This window comes from Phyllobates terribilis, unplaced genomic scaffold (assembly GCF_046119375.1).
Source record: "Phyllobates terribilis strain yellow unplaced genomic scaffold, ASM4611937v1 Scaffold_231__1_contigs__length_3143052, whole genome shotgun sequence".
Classification (NCBI taxonomy): Eukaryota; Metazoa; Chordata; class Amphibia; order Anura; family Dendrobatidae; genus Phyllobates; species Phyllobates terribilis.
Genome location: NW_027362991.1, coordinates 1,756,390 through 1,776,920, shown reverse-complemented (window position 1 = coordinate 1,776,920; position 20,531 = coordinate 1,756,390). Strand labels below are relative to the sequence as shown.

Here is a 20,531-nt window from a genome sequence, read left to right as displayed (position 1 = left end):
ATTGTTGAGTACAGAAATGAAGTAAATGTGGCTAACGTCGTGCTCTGCAGCGCTCTCACGTTTAATAGTACAATTGTTGTCTGTCTCTTGGCTTTTTGCCTTTTTCCTTCTTTTTCCGCCTACATTATTATTACTAGTTAACTGCGAAAGCCTTCACCTGAGTCCACTTTAAGAGGACATTTTCTTTTCCATAGGAACAGATGTTCAGCTTCAGACCTAAGCTTCTATGCTTTGTGTAAACCAGCCTGAAGAAGGAGCCTCTGTGCCGTGAAAGCTGCAAATATAATTTTTCTGTCCATTCCTAAAATCCTTTACGTCATTTTTGGGCTTACAAGTATTTGCGTTGTTTTTTTACTGGCTAACACTGTACCACAATGTAATTTTTTATCGTGCATTATAGTACATGAATTCAGCAATATACAATCAGAGGACCCATTGTAACAACATGGTCTACCTTTATAGCATACACACCTAGAAACTTTGTTGAAGGAGAAAAAATATATATCACACCACTACTATGGCGCAATACTGATTTACCCTAGAAGAAATATATATTATGTACAATTTTCTTACAGGGTAAATCATCAGTATCACTTTTCTTCCTCCAAGAGAAGATTTCTAGGGGTGTATACTATAAAGGTAGACCATGTTGTTGCAATGGGTCCAATGTGAAATCTTCTTTTACTATTGAGTTGAGGAAAACCCTTGCAGAACTTTCCTCTGAGGAACTGAATTGTTCCCAAACAAAATGTCAAGAGATTGACCCAAGGGTCGTAAAAGGTGTTGAGAGGGAAACACCAGACTCTGGGTGGCAGATACAGTCCTTATTTTGCTCTCCGCAAATCCTGGAGAAGGGCGCTTGCCTTAACTTACAATGCAGAATTATACTACCCCTGTTTTTTTGCTTTTTGTCTAGGGGATCGTGCCTGAAGAATTTAAGTTGCCTCGGGCTTCAATAGAGATACTGAAAATCTTGGTTAATGGCTGCCGCGTTGTAGTTAGTTTTGGCCACTTTAATACGTACAGCTAAGCCTCTGTCCCTGCTACCCGCCCCACTGTCTCATCAGCACCTTGGTGTGCAAATGTACCAAGTCCCCATTGTGGTTTTTATTGGGGTTAGAACTAATAACGTCGCTTAATGATCTTCATTTATTGTTATAAGCCGGTTCTAAAACTCGCCTGACGGGAAGGTGAAGGTAGATCTCCCTCTCTCATAAGCTGGAGACCGTACGGGATCACATGACATTGCGACATTAGTAAATTATTTTCGTGCACCTTTCCGCTTTGACAATCTGATTCTAATAACTGACAAACTGAACTAATATGAAAAGCGGATCCGTTGCGCAACTTGTGCAAACTAAACCACTGGAACCCCATTGATTCTAATGGCAGCGTGGGGGGGACCCCATTGATTCTAATGGCAGCGTGGGGGGGGGGCCCCCATTGATTCTAATGGCAGCGTGGGGGGGGCCCCATTGATTCTAATGGCAGCGTGGGGGGGACCCCATTGATTCTAATGGCAGCGTGGGGGGGACCCCATTGGTTCTAATGGCAGCGTGGGGGGGACCCCATTGGTTCTAATGGCAGCGTGGGGGGGGGTGGACCCCTTGGAGTCTAATGGCAGCGTGGGGGGGGGGTGGACCCCGTGGAGTCTAATGGCAGCGTGGGGGGGACCCTACGGATTATTAGGGCAGCGTGGGGAGGGGACCCTACGGATTATTAGTGCCTCCATCTGGGTTCTATTGTTAGTTCTTAAAACCGAGACGCGCATCATTCTGATTTTTTTTTTTTTATTCTGTTTTCCGTTTCCATAACTAACAGCTAACAGAACCCAGATGGACCCTCTTGTTCTTTGCATCAGTTATGCAACAAATCTATTTTTTATTTTATTTCAGTTTGTGTTTCTAAAAATGAGACCAAAGGAACGTTCGAGTGGAAATGTGAGCATGGCATATTCTGCAAACAAGCTAATTCGGCTTTTTTTTCTGTTCTTGTACAGTATTTTTATGATTTGAAAATTTTCTGTAATTTTCCTCTTCTGGATACTTGTATACTCCATTACGATCAGCCAGTTACCAGGAAACCTGCCTGGTCTTTAGTGTAGACCTGATGTCCTGGAAAGTGACCTGCAGCCTATGACTCCCTATTTTGCCATAGATTTTAAGGGCATCTATCAGTAGGATCAATCCTCCTAAGCCGTCTATATGGCCATGTAGATCTTGGGAAGCTGAATAAAATGATACCTTGATATCTGCGATCTGATGTCTTATTCCAGAGAAATCCACATTTTTCTTAATATGTAAATGAGCTGTTAAGATCTATGGGTGGGACATAGATCTCCATGAGAATCTGCCTCCAGAACTTTATTATAAATGGGGGTGTTACCTGTGTGAGACATGTAATGACTGGCAGTCTGCTCTCCTGATCTACATGTCTCACACAAGTAATGCCCACTTTTATTTAAAATCTCGAGGCAGATTCTCTGGGAGATCTATGTCTCACCCATAGATCTTAACAGCTCATTTACATATTAAGAAATGCATGGATTTCTCGGGAATAAGATATCGGATCTCAGATATCAAGGTATCATTTTATTCAGCTTCCTATCGCCTACATGCCCATATAGTAGGATCAACCCTCCAAAGCCGTATGACAGATTCCCTTTAAATGTATTGCCGTCCTGAGGATACAGTACAGGTGAAAATGATGAGACCAATCAAAGCTACTTCGAGATCTACCCCACAAAAGGTACTCATATTTTTTTTCTCTTCATATGGCCCACAATAAATAGTTAAGTAGTGACATTGCACCTTTTTTTTTTTTTTTCTCTACTTCGTGACACTTTTAAGGTTGAAACCCCAGATGAACTTTATACAGTGATCCCTTACTGGACGTCGGCCATGTCCCACTATGTGCGAACAGTCACATGTTCCCTCACCTGTATTCCTTTCTTTTGATGTGCGGCCATTGCTGGTACTTTGCGTTCTGTACACAGATGTAAAAGCGAAAAATAGAGATTTTATTGTTACATTTGAAGGTTTTTCTTTCCTTTTATAAACCATTTATTTGAGTCCTTACAGTATCGCTCTGACTGCGTACATTCATTTTTATTTGAATTGCGACTTATAGTAAATACCACTTTTTTATTGTCTGTCCCAGATCTCAAATTCTTTAATTACATTTGTTGCCCATGTTTGAATATATATATTTTTTTAAAATGCGTGTATTTTGGGTAAAATAATAATTTTTCTAATTGGGATTGATTTAAAAATTTTGCCTTTAAAGTCAAAGCAGAATGTGCAGGGAAACAAAGATCCTGTGAAAGCAAGTGGTGCAATATTTTTAATGATGACCTACTGCAAAAAAAAAAAGTTTTTTTTTTTTTTTTTAGCCCCAAAATACATGCACTTAAGGATAAAAGTAAAATTTGTCTCCAGAGAAGGACAACTCCTTTTTAATGCATCTTGGTAAAGTACAACTGGGGACATTGGGCCCCTTTTCGGAAATCGCTGTGGGTTCCAGCAGCTGGACTCCCACTGATCTAACAGTTCTCACAAAGTAATTGCCCCATTATCCTCAAAGGAGTTTATCTTTACTAATTGCTGGATTTATAAGACTATGACGAAAACTGTCCGTAGATGAGAAATCTCGCCTGACCCTTCGGCAGCCGGCTTTCTCTCCAGACTCCCCAATACACAAGGGCTCGACTTGACTGTGGGGGCTGGGGCTAGGCACGGCTGTGGGTCTCCTCGGCACAGCTGTGGGCCTCGCCCTCGACTTGTGTTTTCCAGTTGGAGGGAGGAGAAAGCTGCTGCCGGGAATTTACATCCGCCTGATCTTCTCTATCGGGAGGCCACCATTCACATCAGATGGGCCACTGGTCCCACGGAAAACGGCGGTTTCGGTCTACTTTCAAACGTGTTTTGGGGGCATTTAAATGTTGCAAAGAAAGACTAGGGGACCGTTATTGGATCAAACTGCAGCGAAAAAGCCCTTAATTGTAATTTGTGCCGAATTTTCCTCAAACTGTTCATTGCACACTACAATATGTAGACCAAGATGGGCATGGTCTCAATGTTTTAAACCAAGTTTTAAGTTTAAAATCTGAAAATATTTAACAGTTTGGTACAAAATTACACCCCCAAAATGCCCAAATTAATTGAGGGCTAACTTTATTACAGTTTGGTGAAATTCTCTCCCAACAATTTTTTTTCCTTTTGGGGACTGGCTTGTGAAACGTTTAATAAACCTGTCTGATGTTTATACTAGAAAAGTTTTATTTTGAAGTTTTTAATAAAGTTTTTTTTAAATCTTTGTCATTTCAGGATCACCTTTACTACTTTTTGCCAACCGTCGAGATGTCAGATTGGTTGACACGGGGGGAGCAAAATTAGATTCGGTGGTGGTGGTGAGCGGTTTGGAGGACGCAGCTGCCGTGGATTTCTTTTATTCTGAAGGACTTATATACTGGACTGATGTCAGCGAGGAGTCGATAAAAGAAATCTCCTACAACCAGAGCGGGAGCTCGCAGCACGTCATCATCTCTGGCCTGGTATCTCCGGATGGTCTGGCTTGCGACTGGATTGGCAAGAAACTTTATTGGACTGACTCTGAAACAAACCGGATAGAGGTTGCGAACCTCAATGGCACTTACAGAAAAGTAATTTTTTGGCAAGATCTGGACCAACCCAGGGCGATAGCATTGGATCCAGCTCATGGGTAGGTTATGATCTCTCGTCGTCGCCATTGTCTCCTCTGTAGTCAGTTACTTTTAGGAATTTAAAGACTTTTTTTTTTTTTTCTGCACTTACCATGTATCAAGGAAATAGTACTAGTGAGTTCATAAAACTTTATTTTAATAGGGGAAAGATCCATCTTCCTCATTTCCCAGCATCTGGTACTCCCCTTCCCACTGCCTTCACATTGTAACTAAAAGAGGAGGAGGAGGGAGATGCAGCTGCAGTATCTTCTATTTTTGACTAAAACGGTGGGGCATTGAATAACTGTCTGGTTCTTCACTTTCCCGATATCATCTGTTGGGGAATGGTTGGGAAGACCCCACATACTTGGCCGAATGGCGGGTTCGGCTGACTTTCTTCTAATGTGTATACGGGAGGGGTGGTCTTAAGGCGGGGTTTAGATGTGTATGCAAAATTGTGTGTTTTTCATTCAGGAAAAAAAACGGTCTATTTTCTTTCATATCATCAGTGTCTGTTTTTGCACATTAAAAAAAATATTTATATATGAAAGACCAAATATGGTTACCTGTGTTAATAATTGCTGTGTAACCCTAAAAAATGGATGCTGTACGGATGATCTGTATGAGTATTAATTATTATTTTTTTTTATGCGCATGCTTCACCTTGGCTTGAAGAGGTTAATGTATGCTGCTATTTTTTATTTGATTTTATTTTTTTTCATTTTATTGTTTTCTCAGTCCTTGCGAAAAAAACCCCAAAAAACTCTGATCTGGCCAATGCTATTCAATAACATTAGTCCGTGTACGAAATAATTTTTTTTTGCACAGACAGCACGGTCTGAATGAGCCATAAGGGAGAGTGATCACACATATTACACCAAGAAAACCCTCTGAACAAGCATGGGGGGGAGAAACGATGAATAATAGAAACTAGGAAAAAAAATAAAACCATTTCTGGTTGTACTTAAGTAAATCTGTGTGTTCTTTTGTTACAATTGGTGAAATTATTATTATTATTATGCCTTCATTCTTTATTATGCCTTCATTCTTTATTATGCCTTCATTCTTTATTGTATTCTTTATTCTATATCATTCTATTCTTTTATTTGTTAATTTTTATTATTTTTCCTGCAGTTTTAGCACCTTTTGGTTACAAAGGCAGAATTAAACGGGGTCAGAATAAAAAAAATCTGATCTCTTAGGGATTCATAGAATATATATTTTACATATTATAGCATTACAGACACCTTCTTAGAAGCTGTCTCTCTAGGACCCAGCGGTTACCTTCCTCTTGCTAATTAACATCCTGGCCTGGGTGTATAAATACCTGCTGTTTGCTAGAGGGAGGTCCGGCGATACTCACATGACCCCTTATGAAGGCTTGGAGCTAGTGCAGTACTTCTTCCTCTCTCGTGCTAAGAGAACGTGTGTTTTAGCTCTCTGAAGTCGACTAAAGCTAAGCTATATTCCCTTGTTTGTTCCCCCTTGTTGTCTTTAGTTGTCAGTGGGGATCGACTACCGCTCATCCTCTGCCTTCCCTAGCCAGGGCCAAGCGCCAGGGAGAGGTTTCTGTCCGGCGATTGATGTAGAACCAATATAAGGACATTAGGGGAGACAGGGTGATATAAGGTCAGCCAGGAGGTCTCCACTACCCCCTTCCCCTAGAGTCTGGACCCCCTTCCCTTTGTGTTGCACTAAGGCTGCGTGCCCACTCTGCGTTTTTCAAGCGTTTTTGCCACGGAATTTCCGCAGCGAAAACGCTTGGTAATACGTGACCCATGGTCCCCAATGATAATCCACATGTGCTGTGCACATGCTGCGGAAATTTCTGCTGCGGATTATCATTGCGGAAAAATACGCAGCATGTCCATTAATTTTGCGGACACGCAGTGTAATTGCCGCCATTGACTTGCATTGAAACGCATAATATCCGTGTCAGTACATTTGCACACACGGATATTATGCGTTTCTATTTGCAGATGGTACCTGGGTTTGGAGAAGATGAGACTTTCCTCCAGACCCAGGTACCATAGAACCTGTGAAAAAAAGAATTTAAAATAAAAAATAAAGATTATACTCACCTTCCAATGTCCTCCCGGTGTTTTCTCCGCTCTGTCTGGTCTGCTCTATGGGTCGCGGTGTTGTGAAGGACCTGCCATGACGTCATTGAGTCATGTGACCCGACACATGACTGAATCACATCACCGCAGGTCCTTCACAACACCGCGAGCAGTGCAAGAGACCGGACGCGGCGGAGATAACACCGGGAGGACACCGGAAGGTGAGTATCAGCTTTATTTTTTATTTTTTTACCATTCTTATTCTTTTTTTTTAACTAACTTGGTCACACTACTATAAATCCATGTCAGTTGCATGGATTTATATAGTGTGACCAAGTTGGCAAGCACTTTTCCACGTGATGCTAAAATCACTTGGTAAAGTGCTTGATAACCCGCATGCAGAAATGTATGCAAAAACGCTTGACAAACGTTTCTACCTGGCGGGAAAACCGCATGTAAAATCCGCATGCGTTTTTCCTGCCAGGGAGAAGCGGAAAAAATATGCAGCATTTCTGCATCGTGGGCACTTAGCCTAAGTCTTTCTTACACCTTGCGTGACAGAAGTATTGTACGAGAAGTGTGCAAAGAACATCGGTAAAGACAAGAATGTCTGAACTTTAAAGCTCCCGGATAGAAGTTTGTCTTGTTGGTGGGAGCAGGGATGACGTAGTCCTAGAGGTACGAGCTGCAGATTGTCTTCAGTAGGAGTAATTCCTGAGATGATTCTTGGGTACGGCTTGAGCCTCCTTTGCCCTCAATACTCTTGACACGGTGGCTCTGAGCAGATCCGTCTTGCTGAGATTGTTGACATTGCATTTTGGCTTGTGAGGAATGAACATATGCTGGCGAGTGGCAGCCTCTATTTTAAGCTCAACCACAGCAAGTGAGGTTTCTCAAACTACCGGGTCCCCGGGCGTACGCACAGAAATGAGTACACCAAGGTTGTGCCTCTCGTGCGTCTCTGAGCAGTCTCATTCTTCATTCTTCTACCTCCAGATTATAAGTTTTAACGCATTTCAAATCTCGAGGGATGGTGCGTACAAGCCTGATTTAAAGGGAAAGTTCATATTCCCAAATTTTGCTATTTAAAAGGATTTTCCAGGACTTTATTTTTTATTATGTTGTCTTAGACTGATAGTGCAGACTGAAAGCAGCCTAAAATGTGGATAGAGACTGCTGTAATTCTGCTAAAACACTGGATAATATGCTGTAGCTCTGCTAGTCCTCTCGGCGTGAGCTTCTGATCTGTAGCCTTCAATATTCATGAGCTTTGGCAATCCCCGCCCCCTACGTTTAGTTGTCAGCTTTCTGCCTATGCACAGTGCAGCCCTAACGCTGTCTAATACTGGTGTGGCTAACGCTATAGCTCACCAATTAGAGGTCTAGCAGGGCTGCAATCTATTACAAACCCTTGGATTATTGAGTCTTTGTCCTTATTTTTGCTGCACTTAGATTAGAAAGGATAAATCTGTTGGCAGATACTGTATTAAAATGACCTGTGTTCTCTAAAATGCATTGTAATATTGGTATTTTTATTCTAATTTTTTATAAAATATTTCTCTGCAATCCTGGGCGGTTATAAAGAAAACATGTTACAGGTGTTTTCCTAAGAATTAATATTAAAGGTCCTTCTTTGGAACCCAAAACATACTAGTTATGGCGCCCCCTGGTGTTCCTTTTAACTCAGTCTCAGAATGACCACCTAAGGCATAAATGTCAAATCTGGCCCTCAGAGTGATTATATTTGGCCCGCGACGCCAGGGACTATGGTGGGCCTATTAGTCTGTGTGGAGCACTATGTGGGGTCCATTAGTCTGTGTGGAGCACTATGTGGGGGCCATTAGTCTGTGTGGAGCACTATGTGTGGGCCATTAGTCTGTGTGGAGCACTATGTGGGGGCCATTAGTCTGTGTGGAGCACTATGTGGGGGCCATTAGTCTGTGTTTGGGGGGCACTATGTGGGGGCCATTAGTCTGTGTTTGGGGGGCACTATGTGGGGGCCATTAGTCTGTGTGGAGCACTATGTGGGGGCCATTAGTCTGTGTTTGGGGGGCACTATGTGGGGGCCATTAGTCTGTGTTTGGGGGGCACTATGTGGGGGCCATTAGTCTGTGTTTGGGGGGCACTATGTGGGGGCCATTAGTCTGTGTTTGGGGGGCACTATGTGGGGGCCATTAGTCTGTGTTTGGGGGGCACTATGTGGGGGCCATTAGTCTGTGTTTGGGGGGCACTATGTGGGGGCCATTAGTCTGTGTTTGGGGGGCACTATGTGGGGGCCATTAGTCTGTGTTTGGGGGGCACTATGTGGGGGCCATTAGTCTGTGTTTGGGGGGCACTATGTGGGGGCCATTAGTCTGTGTTTGGGGGGCACCTTTGTTGGCTTAATTTATGAAAGAAAAGCACATTTTTTTTCAATGAAGCTAACATTAAATGAATCAGAAATACACTGTATACATTGTTAATGTGGTAAATGACTATTCTAGCTGCAAATGTCTTGTTTTTATTGCAATATCTACATAGGTGTATAGAGGCCCATTTCCAGCAACCACCACCCCAGTGTTTTAATGGTACATTGTGTTTGCTAACTGTGTAAGAAGGCTAATGGATGTTTAGAAAACCCTTGCACAAGTATGTTAGCCCAGCTGAAAACGGTTTGGCTGATTTGAGAAGCAATAAAATTGATCTTCCTTTGAGCTAGTTGAGAATCTGGAGCATTACATTTGTTTGTTCTATGAAACTCAAAATGGCCAGAAAAAGAGAACTTTCATGTGAAACTCGACAGTCTATTGTTCTTAGAAATGAAGGCTTTTCTATGCGAGAAGTTGCCAAGTAACTGAAGATTTCCTACAACGGTATATACTACTCCCTTCAGGGGAGAGCACAAACAGGCTCTAACCAGAGTAGAAAGAGAAGTGGGAGGCCCCGCTGCACAACTGAGCAACAACACAAGGACACTAGAGTCTCTAGTTTGAGAAATCGACGCCTCACTGCTCCTCAACTGGCAGCTTCATTAAATGGTACACGCAAAACACCAGTGTCAACGTCTACAGTGAAGAGGCGACTCCGGGATGCTGGCCTTCATGGCAAAGTGACAAAGAGAAAGTCATATCTAAGACTGACTAATAAAAGGAAAAGATTAATATGGGCAAAAGAACACAGACATTGGACAGAGGAAGATTGGAAAAAAGTTTTAGGGACAGACGAATCAAAGTTTGAGGTGTTTGGATCACACAGAAGAACATTTGTGAGACGCAGAACAACTGAAAAGATGCTGAAAGAGTGCCTGACGCCATCTGTCAAGCAGGGTGGAGGTAATGTGATGGTCTGGGGTTGCTTTGGTGCTGGTTAAATGGGAGATTTGTACAAGGTAAATGGGATTTTCAATAAGGAAGTCTATCACTCCATTTTGCAGCGCATTGCCATACCTTGTGGACAGCGCTTGATTGGAGCCAATTTCATCCTACAACAGGACAATGACCCAAAGCACACCTCCAAATTATGCATGAACTATTTAGGGAAGAAGCAGGCAGCTGGTATTCTATCTGTAATGGAGTGGCCAGCGCAGTCACCAGATCTCAACCCCATTGAGCTGTTGTGGGAGCAGCTTGACCGTATGGTACGAAAAAAGTGCCCATCAAGCCAATCCAACTTGTAGGAGGGGCTTCAGGAAGCATGGGGGGAAATCTCTCAAGATTACCTCAGCAAATTAACAGCTAGAATGCCAAAGGTCTGCAATGCTGGAATTGCTGCAAAGGAGCATTCTGTGAAGGAGAAAATTATTCTTTCTAATAAAAATCATTATTTCTAACCTGGTCAATGTCTGGACTATATTTTCTATTCATTTTGCAACTCATTTGATAAATAAAAGTATGAGTTTTCATGGAAAACACAAAATTGTCTGGGTGACCCCCAAACTTTTGAACGGTAGTGTATACATGTATATGTTTATATTATATAATATATTTAAACCCAAACCCTCAAAAGAAACGAACAAATAAACACACAAAATGGGTCAGAGTAAGGAGATATTTTGGGGGGATGGGGGGCGCTTTATCTTTTTTTTTTTTTTTTTTTTTTAAAAGCTGGTCTTGATTTGTTTTACCCATTTATTTTATGTCTTCATTTATTATAAATGGTGTTATCTGATAATTCATGTTTTGGATTGCCGACAGACTATTTTTCCTTTTGGCAGCTCCATTATGTGATTTATAGCCCTTCCTCATACGTTTTTTGTAACGTATCTATAATAATAAATCATAATGAATGACCGTCCTTGGCAGCTCCATTATTTATGGAATTTGGTTCAGTAGAAAAGAGGAGGTGGTTTTATCAGATAGTAAATGACATTGCTAATATGACGAGTAATTTGTTTTGCGCTGTTTTCGGTTATGTCTTCTTTGGTGGCCACTCTTCGTTTCTGCAGCTGACATCCTCGTCCCGGCATCCTGGACCTCTCTGGCTCTTAGTAGGACCTATGACTGCATGATATGCGCCATGAAATCTTGGGGGCCCAAGTACAAGAGGTGCCCAGGATGCCATACACAAAAATGAAGACAGACTGCCATGGAAAACCGTACCAGACCAAAGCGGCGCGAACTGAATTGGTCATCTCTACTGTATAGTCCTTTTATGAGAGTTTAATCTAAACACTGCCCAGCTAACCTGATTACAAGCTTCTCAGTGACCCTCCTCCCTGCTGAGATCTCGCACTGCTCAGTGCAAGCTGCAGTTGTCAATCAGGCTGGATGGGCGGAGACTGAATACACTTGGACTCATAAGCTCTCACTCTAGAGTTGGACTCCTAAAATGCACATTTCTTAAAGCAGCAATTCTGATTTGAACTTTAAAAGTAAATATACCAGTCTCATCAGGTCTAAGAGATCTATTCAAAAATGTGTACACTTTGTTTTGGGAAATATTTGAACAGATCCGCTTAAAAAGTTTGGACTATGTTTGTTTATATACAGTACCAAAAATCAGCCATTGTGAGAAGACCTGAGACATTTATTTGTTATACTAGATGGTTGCCCGATTCTAACGCATCTGGTATTCCAGAATATGCCCCATGCAGGATGTGACTCCCACCCCCATATAATGCCCCATGCAGGATGTGACATCCCCTCCTCCCTTATAATGTCCCATGCAGGATGTCACATCCCCCTTCCCTTATAATGGCCCCTCCACGATGTCACACTTCCCCCACCCCACCATTTAATGCCCTATGGCCCCATACAATAAAAAAATAAATAAATAAATAAAAAAAAAAAAATCCAATACTCACCTCACTTGTCAGCTGCTCCTCTGGACTCCAGCATAGCCCGCATGTTCCCGCTGTGCACTGTGACCGGTCAGGAGAGTGCGCGGTGTAAAGACGTCACCGCGCCCTCTGACCTGACACGTCACACAGCAGCAGCGGAAGACACAGGAGCTGCTGCGCAGGCACGGGGAGGGTTAAGTATGACTCCGGGGTCCTGTGCGAGCGGGGGGGAGAGGGGAGGGGTAAGCATGGCGCCGGGTGCCGGGGTCCTGAGCGAGCAGGGGGAGGGATGGGAGGAGAGAGTAGAGGAGGGGAGGAGAGAGTAGAGGAGGACAGGAGAGGGGCGTCACTTTTACCGTCCGGAGATAAGCGGCCGTAGCCGCTGATCTCCCTACAGTAGCCGCATGGGGGTCAGCGGCGCCTGCGGTCGGGGGATGTATGCTGCGAGCAGCCGGCTTCATCTCCCGGCTGCATCGCCGCTCACCTCCGTGTGGCAGATCAGCCGCCATCTTTTTGTGAAATGCCGCGTCGCTGATTGGCCGCGGCCGGACCAATCAGCGACGCAGGATCTGACAGACAGGCTAAGACAATTATATAGATTTATATAACTAATCTCAATGGGTCATGAAAGTTTAAATGGGCCACAAATACTATCAAAAGGGGAGGGGGGCTGATTAACCATTATGCAAAACAAGGTTTTCAATGGTTTTTCCCATTTTAAGAAGAAAAAAGAAAGCCTAAAGCTTAGTCTCCAGAGTGAAATTTGCAAGATTTAAAGGGGTTGTCCATGCTTGGGCTTTAAGTCTGCAATCATTCGGTGTGATGGTAAACATGTGATTCGGTCGGGAGCAGTGTGAGCGCAAGTATGTGATTTGCGTACATGCTTTCACATGCCGACTAATCGTGCGAGTCCTTGCTCAATGTAATTGAGGCTGGACACGTCTAGTTGGAATGTGGCTGGAAGTATGCAAATTGCACACAAAAAGTGATGGGCAAAGATTGTTTCCTCCTCCCCTCTGTGAACAGTTCAGAGCATGATTAAAACATGTGCCTCCTGTCAAGGCTATCCCTAAATGATGTTAGTTATTCCCGTCTTCATAGATGGATATTGTCAGATAGTGCTTGTACAAATTTGCAGCCGTTCTTGAGATATTGGCTTTTTTTTTTTTTTTTGGTGTACAGCTCGCTAACTAGGAGACCGATCACTGCTGCCGTCTCTATTGTAAGCACTGCACTGAAGCTGGCCAGTATTAATGAATAACCGCACACTCCAGTGATCCTGGTCAGCTTCAAAATTTTGCTTACAAGCTCAACAGGAAAGAGCTTGTAAGCTCTGTGCATGTTCTGTCTAGCAGCGGTGGTCGGTCACCAAGGAAACCACCTGTCCAAAAAAAAAAATGTTTATCTCAAGAACGGCTGAAAATTTTAAGAAGCAGTAAGTTGCAAAATCGCTTGTATTTACAAGCTCTATCCGACCAACACCCATTTAGGAAAACTGGGTTTGAGTCCAACGAGCAGTCTTACTTTGACAGCATTCCTTGTAGAAGTGTCCCTGCGGTTATACAGTTGCATTCAAAATTATTTAACCCTTGTTGCAAATTAGATTAATTGGCAAAATTTACAAAACAAAAACAATGTAAATATCTCGACAAAACGAATATAACAAGTGGTTTCTCCAAATTGTCACAGAATACCACCTTTACTGCAGTCTCAGAATTATTCAAGCCCTTCATGACAAGTGTTTTTAGTACTTAGTAGAGCTCCTCTGGCTGTTATGACCTGCTGCAAACAATTAATAGCTGGACATCTGCTTCTGGCAATCTTAGCCCATTCTTCAACAATAATGGCCTCCATTTTCCTACCATTCTTGGTTGTGTGTTCTGCTACTGCCTTCTTAAAACATCCCCATAAAAAAAAAATAAAAAAATTTGGCGATCAGGTTAGGCGGTTGTGGCAGCCACTCCAGAATCTTTAAAGACTTCTTCTGAAACCAAGCCTTTTGAGGTCTGCTTGAGATCATTCTCCTGTGGAAAAGTCCAATGACGCTCAAGCTTCGGCTCCCTCACCGAAGACATGTCCTCTTCTGGGATTTCCTGATAATTGATTGAATCCATTTTGTCCTCCACACACTGAAAGTTTTCAGTGCCAGAGGAAGCAAAGAAGCCCCAGGTCTTCACTGATGCCCCCGTTGTGCTGTTCTGTACGGTAGGAGGCATCTCCGGGCCCCCGTCGCGCTGTACGGTAGGAGGCATCTCCGGGCCCCCGTCGCGCTGTACGGTAGGAGGCATCTCCGGGCCCCCGTCGCTCTGTACTATGCAGGGTATTATTTTTTCTATTTCTGTTTGATAGGTTCTTATCAAAATGTGTATAAACCAAATTTGCAATGCGGGTTGAATAATTTTGATTGGCAGAGTGGCAATCATGAAGTGATTGTTATAACTATTTATTCCGAAGCTACCTCCACCATTGCCGATAAAGCGGTGTTCACACTGACCTACCATCTTCAGACATTATTTTGCCCTTTTTGTATATGGATTTGCCAGTGAATTATATTATTTACTTGTCTGTTAAGAAACCTGAACTGAGCCAATACCACCAGTATGAACAAAGAAATTAAGGAATGCCAAATCATAGGTGGCATCTTGGAATCCTTGAAGGGTGCCGTTGTCCAGTTACACAACCTTTTTTTTTTTATTTTTCCAGTGCCTGTAGCAAGTCTTCGAACAATTCATTGGCAGTGATTAATTTTCATTAAGCTGCATCAGTCACATTGGCAGGAACTGGCGGGAGTGATTTACCACCAAGTGCCAAGCTTTTACTTTTATCTTCTCACCCAACTGTACTGTCCCAAGTCATAAAGTTGAAGTTCCTGTGGTATTTCTGAATACAATTGATTGTGTGTGTGTAGATGAGCTCATAGGTGTGCAGTACTCCTTTCCCACATAATATTTCTCCTGGGCATTGAGTCTCTGCTTATGTGGCCTTGGATGTCTTCTCGGTAAATGCCTTCTTCCGCATACCTCCTCTCCTCCTCCTTCCTTTTCGCACTCCCAACTTACATCTTTGTAGTTGCAACAAAACTGACTTGTTACCTTTCTCGGCGTTTGCTGTGACTGGTCCTGTTTTAAACGTATTCCAGTTTAGTAAATATTTCCTCTATTCCTTTGGTTCTTCTGGTGGTCAAGGTTGATGAGGCTCTGATAAACTTGTTGACTACAGCGCATGAAAAACGTAATTTCCAGACTAAAAGTACTCGCAGACCTGTGTCTGCTCGGTACAAGATGAGAATTTGGCTTCAGGTAGCATGAAAAAAGGCATTATGTATCATAAATGCCAAACTGATCATCTGCTTTGCACTGATGAGGGGCAAACACCCTGAAACACGTATCTGAAAATTGATTGACTGGTTTGCCTTCTTATCCTTAGTCGTTTGGTAAGGTCCACTAAAAGGGTTATTTTGACTTTTAGGATTGCCACATACAATAGGTGACCCTTGAGTTAAAGTTCTCTTCCCCTCGGAAGAGGGTACCAAACCTCTACAGTACAGACCAAAAGTTTGGACACACCTTCTCATTTAAAGATTTTTCTGTATTTTCATGACTCGATTGGGTTCAGGTCTGGTGACTGTGGAGGCCAGGTCATCTGGCGTAGCACCCCATCACTCTCCTTCTTGGTCAAATATACTTTTTGTTAAGTATATAATTCCACATGTGTTAATTCATAGTTTTGATGCCTTCAGTGTGAATGTACAATTTTCATAGTCATGAAAATGCAGAAAAATCTTTAAATGAGAAGGTGTGTCCAAACGTTTGGTCTGTACTGTATGTGTAACCTGGACAGTCCTTTTTCTTAAAAAAAATATATATATTGTGCATACTAGTACAAAATAACACGACTCAGAGGTATGTGGTTAAGGTTTTTTTTATTGAGAGGTCAGCATGTGGAATTGGAAAGGACCGGCCAACGTTAACATTTCGGTCTATCCTAGACCTTGGTCACGGCCTTGAATAAAACAATATGCAACCAATACACCTAATATATAAAAAACATACACAGACAATACATGTACAAATGAATGAAAAAATAAGCATACAATTAATCGACTTGTTACAAGGGAAGTATGTCAAAGTTTGTGATGGACTGAAATCTTAACTTTGGGCATTCTTAGTGTTTTGTTTGGAACGACGTCCCCTACCATGGAGCTCCACTCTGTCAAAGCTAAAGCCGGCCATAGATATTACATGACTCTTGGCCGAATTATTTTTTTGGGCTATGGTTCGGTGGTCAGCCAACTCTCCCATACACAGGCCAAGCGCTCCTTTTTGTTCTGAGAAAGCCACCGGATGACATGTCGTTAGGTGGCTTATCTACGGGAGAACAATGTGATCGGTAGTCAGAAATCGGACACACCCTATCGACATGACAATCAGTTGGCCGGCGTCGCGCCACAGACTGTTGGCCAAACCCATCAATATCGTTGGGTTCAGCCGGCATTAGACTAATATGCATGAAGGCCTTAAGAGTGCTTACCGGATTATGATTAATGTTATTGTGTATGTCCCCAAAACAGTTAACTCTTCAAAGCTTAGACTCCTATACGACCTCTAAAGGTGTCCTGTGGTATTTGCTTGGTTGTGGTTGTAATTATCCACTTTCATCAACTTTTACCTAATGTTAGATCTTGTATGTAAGACTAATATTTGATTTTTATGTAACCTATTCCATTGCAGTTGATCACTTTGCATTTTTTATTTATTCCCCCCCCCCCCCCACCAGATACATGTATTGGACTGACTGGGGAGAAACCCCCAGAATTGAACGGGCAGGAATGGATGGAAGCACACGGAAAATAATAGTGGACTCCGATATTTATTGGCCCAATGGGCTAACAATCGACCTGGATGAACAGAAACTTTATTGGGCAGATGCCAAACTGAGTTTTATTCACAGAGCCAATTTGGATGGTTCGTTCAGGTAAAAAATTTTTATTTTTTTGGTTTTGAGTTTTTTTTCATCACTGCTTCTACAGGGGTTTCCTCTAAACCTCAAGATTGGGAAGGGAGCGGAGCAGTCTTTAGTGGTCATGTTAGATGGCTGATCAAGAACTTCTATATTCTTATTATACAAGGAATGCTGAAGTTGCAATATAGTATCCCCTGTACCAGGACGCATTCTCTGAATAACAGCAGCTTTTTTCCTCTTCCCACCTTAACCCTATAACTTGCAAATCTAGTATTCTACACACTTCTCACCCTGTTGCAGTAGACATTTTCCACCAAACCACCCTTCCCCACCGGCAGGAACACTTTGCCTTTAACCCCTCCTCTCAGACTGTCAGCAACATCCTGACTCACCAAAAGTGTCAGCAGAGCACTCAAGAGGTAGAAACCGGAGGAAAGACAAAGCGCAAATAGGGTCTTATGTGGGTAGCTGTGCTATAGGACATGCACGATTGCGCTCACCTGATAGGGTTGTGTGCACACAGTCACTGATGAAGCTTAAGGCTTCTGCAGACCCACGAGGACATGAGTAAATGGAAGGACAATTGGGTTAATCTGCGCTGCCGTGGAAGAAAAGATGAGACCCCAAATCTAATTTGAAGCGGTTTACTCGTCAACGCGTTTCGAAGTATACAACTTCTTCATCAAGACAAACCATGATTGTGGTTTATCCTGATAAAAAGTTGTATACTTCGAAACGCGTTGACTAATAAACTGCCTCAAATTGGATTTGGCATCTCTTGTCTTTTCTTTTCTTCCACGGCAGCGCAGATTAACCCATTGGTTCTTCTATTTATTTAGTAGAGCACTCAACTCTTTTCTTACCTCCTCTACTGTTCATTTCCAGACTCTAGTCTGCAGAACCTGTGACCATGATGCAGCCTCTTATCCCTGGAAACGGCACTAGTGGGGCTGGCAGCATCCGTGCAGTTTCTGCTCTTTATGTTGAAGCTCGGCAATAATGTGGGTTCAGCACCTAACTAATAATTAGTCATGTCCCATACTTTGGAAAGTGCAGCCTTGTACTAAATTCAGCTTTGAGAAGTGCCATGACATTGTAGTTCTGGCACCCAATTTACTGTATATTCACTTTATAGAGGACGTACTAACAAGTAACCAGATATAAAGCTGCCTGAACTGTGTCGACTTCAACGAGTCCCCAGAAATTCATCATAAAAGTGACAAGTTCTCTTTAACTGCGGAGAAAGGGTGTGGTGTCTTGGCGGGGTAATGTCACTGCCTCACCAAGTCAAACTCTGACCCTTTCCCAGCATTTCTGCGCCACTGTTTAGACTGCTCTTGTGTGGAATTTCACAGGAATTTTCAGCATTAATTTCTGGAAACCGTATTGACGGCAGAACAAACAATGTTGAGAATAAAGACTCAATTTAAAAAGAAAGGAGAACATGAAGAAATGCTGAAAATAGAGGATCGTATTAACAAATCCCATTAATTTTAATTTTCATGGACATAATGAAGCAAAGTCGTGGAAAACCACTGCAAAGGCCTGAGCTGCTCCTGAAAGAGGAAACCCAAGAAAAAAAAAAAAGCATAAATCCTGTAGTAAGTGACTAGTAATAGTACATGTAAATAACATCGGGAACTTGGTTAAAACTATTTTGATTAAAAAAAAGCATAAAAGTCATCCGATCACGACAAGGTGATCCAATCAGGACGGTCCAACGTATTCTCCAGCTTATTTGTTTGGTTTTACTTTTTAAAGAGAGCCTTCTATTTGCCATTGATTATGTAATTTATTTTTTTAAACTTGGAATTCTGACACATTTCTTTTATTTTATTGTAAAAATACATATTTATGACAAACAACCTATTCTATTCCGTTAAAAAATAAATAAATTAAAATAAAATTTTGGCTCTGGACAGCTGCATGCTCTCCTAGCCCTCACCGCTTGGCTGAGGAGGTTTTCACTAGAAGTTCTCTACTCCCGAACAAAATTACTAGACTGTTGAAATCCCACTGCCCGATCTGAATATCCTTCATTGTTCACCATGGGGCAGATTCTGGAGGCCCCAATACACATTATATGATTTGCCTGTTCCACCAAAATCAGTGTTTCTTTCTATATCAAATGTGCTATTAGCAAAGATAAAATATTAAAGAGTTAGTATGTTCTTTGTTTTGTTTGTTTGTTTTAACATTTTTGTCCAGCGTGGAAAGTTTTGAAACTTTTGTCGTCATTAATGAAAAAAAAAAAAGTACTCATTTGGAGTACAGATGATGGCAGTGAAAGGGTCAGCACCCGTGTCCCATGAACATTGAGGATAAGGGGAGGAACTGACTCATCACTGCCATCATCTGTACTCCAAATGAGTACGTTCTGATATCAACACAGGGAAATGGAATTTTGAAAAACCGGGGTTTGGAAGCCACTGATAGGTAATTTTTTTTTTTTTTTTTTACAGGAATGCAACCAGGTCCCCCTAATAAAGTAATTTGCAAAGTTTCGTAACTTTCTGAGCTATACAAAATGAAAGTTGTAGTTATTCTCTTAAGTGTGTCTTTTTAAAGTTTCCAATTGATTTACCGAAAAAATGTGATGGTTCATATATTAACACGTGCATGATTATGATTATGGCCGTATATATCTTGTAGATAGATGGCACATAGTGGACACTTCATGGTGGAGCTATTAAGTGCCTTTGCATAGTTGGAGCTTTCTTTTGGGGAAACCTGACAGCACCCCATGATCCATTATTCCATGTTGTCTTGTAACTGGTTTGTCCTTTCATATACCACCAACAGGCAGAAGGTTGTAGAAGGAGGACTGACACATCCGTTTGCCTTAACGCTGGCAGGAGATATGTTGTATTGGACTGACTGGCAGACTCGTTCCATCCATGCCTGCAACAAGCGTGTTGGAGAAAAAAGACGAGAGATCCTTAAATCACTTTACTCTCCGATGGACATACAAGTTTTTAGCCAGGAACGACAGCCACATTGTGAGTTATTTTTCACCTACAATTATTTGACCACCTTCTATGTTTTTAATATGTAAAGCCACAAAGTGTACCATGGGGTGAAACCAGACCTGAAGCTCTCAAATCCTTGGAGGGTGCGATAAAATATTACTCCCCTTTTTTAGGTTGGGCTAAATTAAGATGGACTCTGAATTTTTGGTTGCTGCTGTCCTCTTCTCTTCTAAGTTTGGTAAATCAATATACTACTTTGTCCTCTCCTGGACCTTCTCATACTTTTCCAACCTCACATCTAGCATTTCCCACTACCTCCTCATCCCACCCTCTTTCGGTTGGTGTCCCTCAAGGCTCTGTCCAGGGATCCCTCCTCTTCTCAATCTATACCTTTTTGGCCTGGGGCAACTCGAAAGTTCAATGGCTTCCAGTACCACCTATACGCTAATGATAATCAGATCTACCTGACTGGCCCAGATGTCACCTCTCTGCTGTCCAGAATCCCAGAATGTCTATCAGTCATATCCTCCTTCTCCTCTCGTCTCAATGTGGACAAATTTGAACTAATACTCTTTCCTCCATCT

General features: G+C 42.2%; 1 protein-coding gene across 1 annotated transcript in view; it reads left to right on the top strand.

Annotated features, from left to right (window-relative positions):
* Window positions 1-20,531, top strand: part of LOC141215222 (low-density lipoprotein receptor-related protein 5-like) — a 122,632-nt gene that overhangs the window by 25,823 nt on the left and 76,278 nt on the right. The window contains exons 2-4 of the mRNA XM_073665545.1: window positions 4,326-4,719; window positions 16,793-16,990; window positions 19,781-19,977. Coding sequence (XP_073521646.1) covers window positions 4,326-4,719; window positions 16,793-16,990; window positions 19,781-19,977 — 789 coding nt within the window. The remainder of the gene's footprint in view (window positions 1-4,325; window positions 4,720-16,792; window positions 16,991-19,780; window positions 19,978-20,531) is intronic.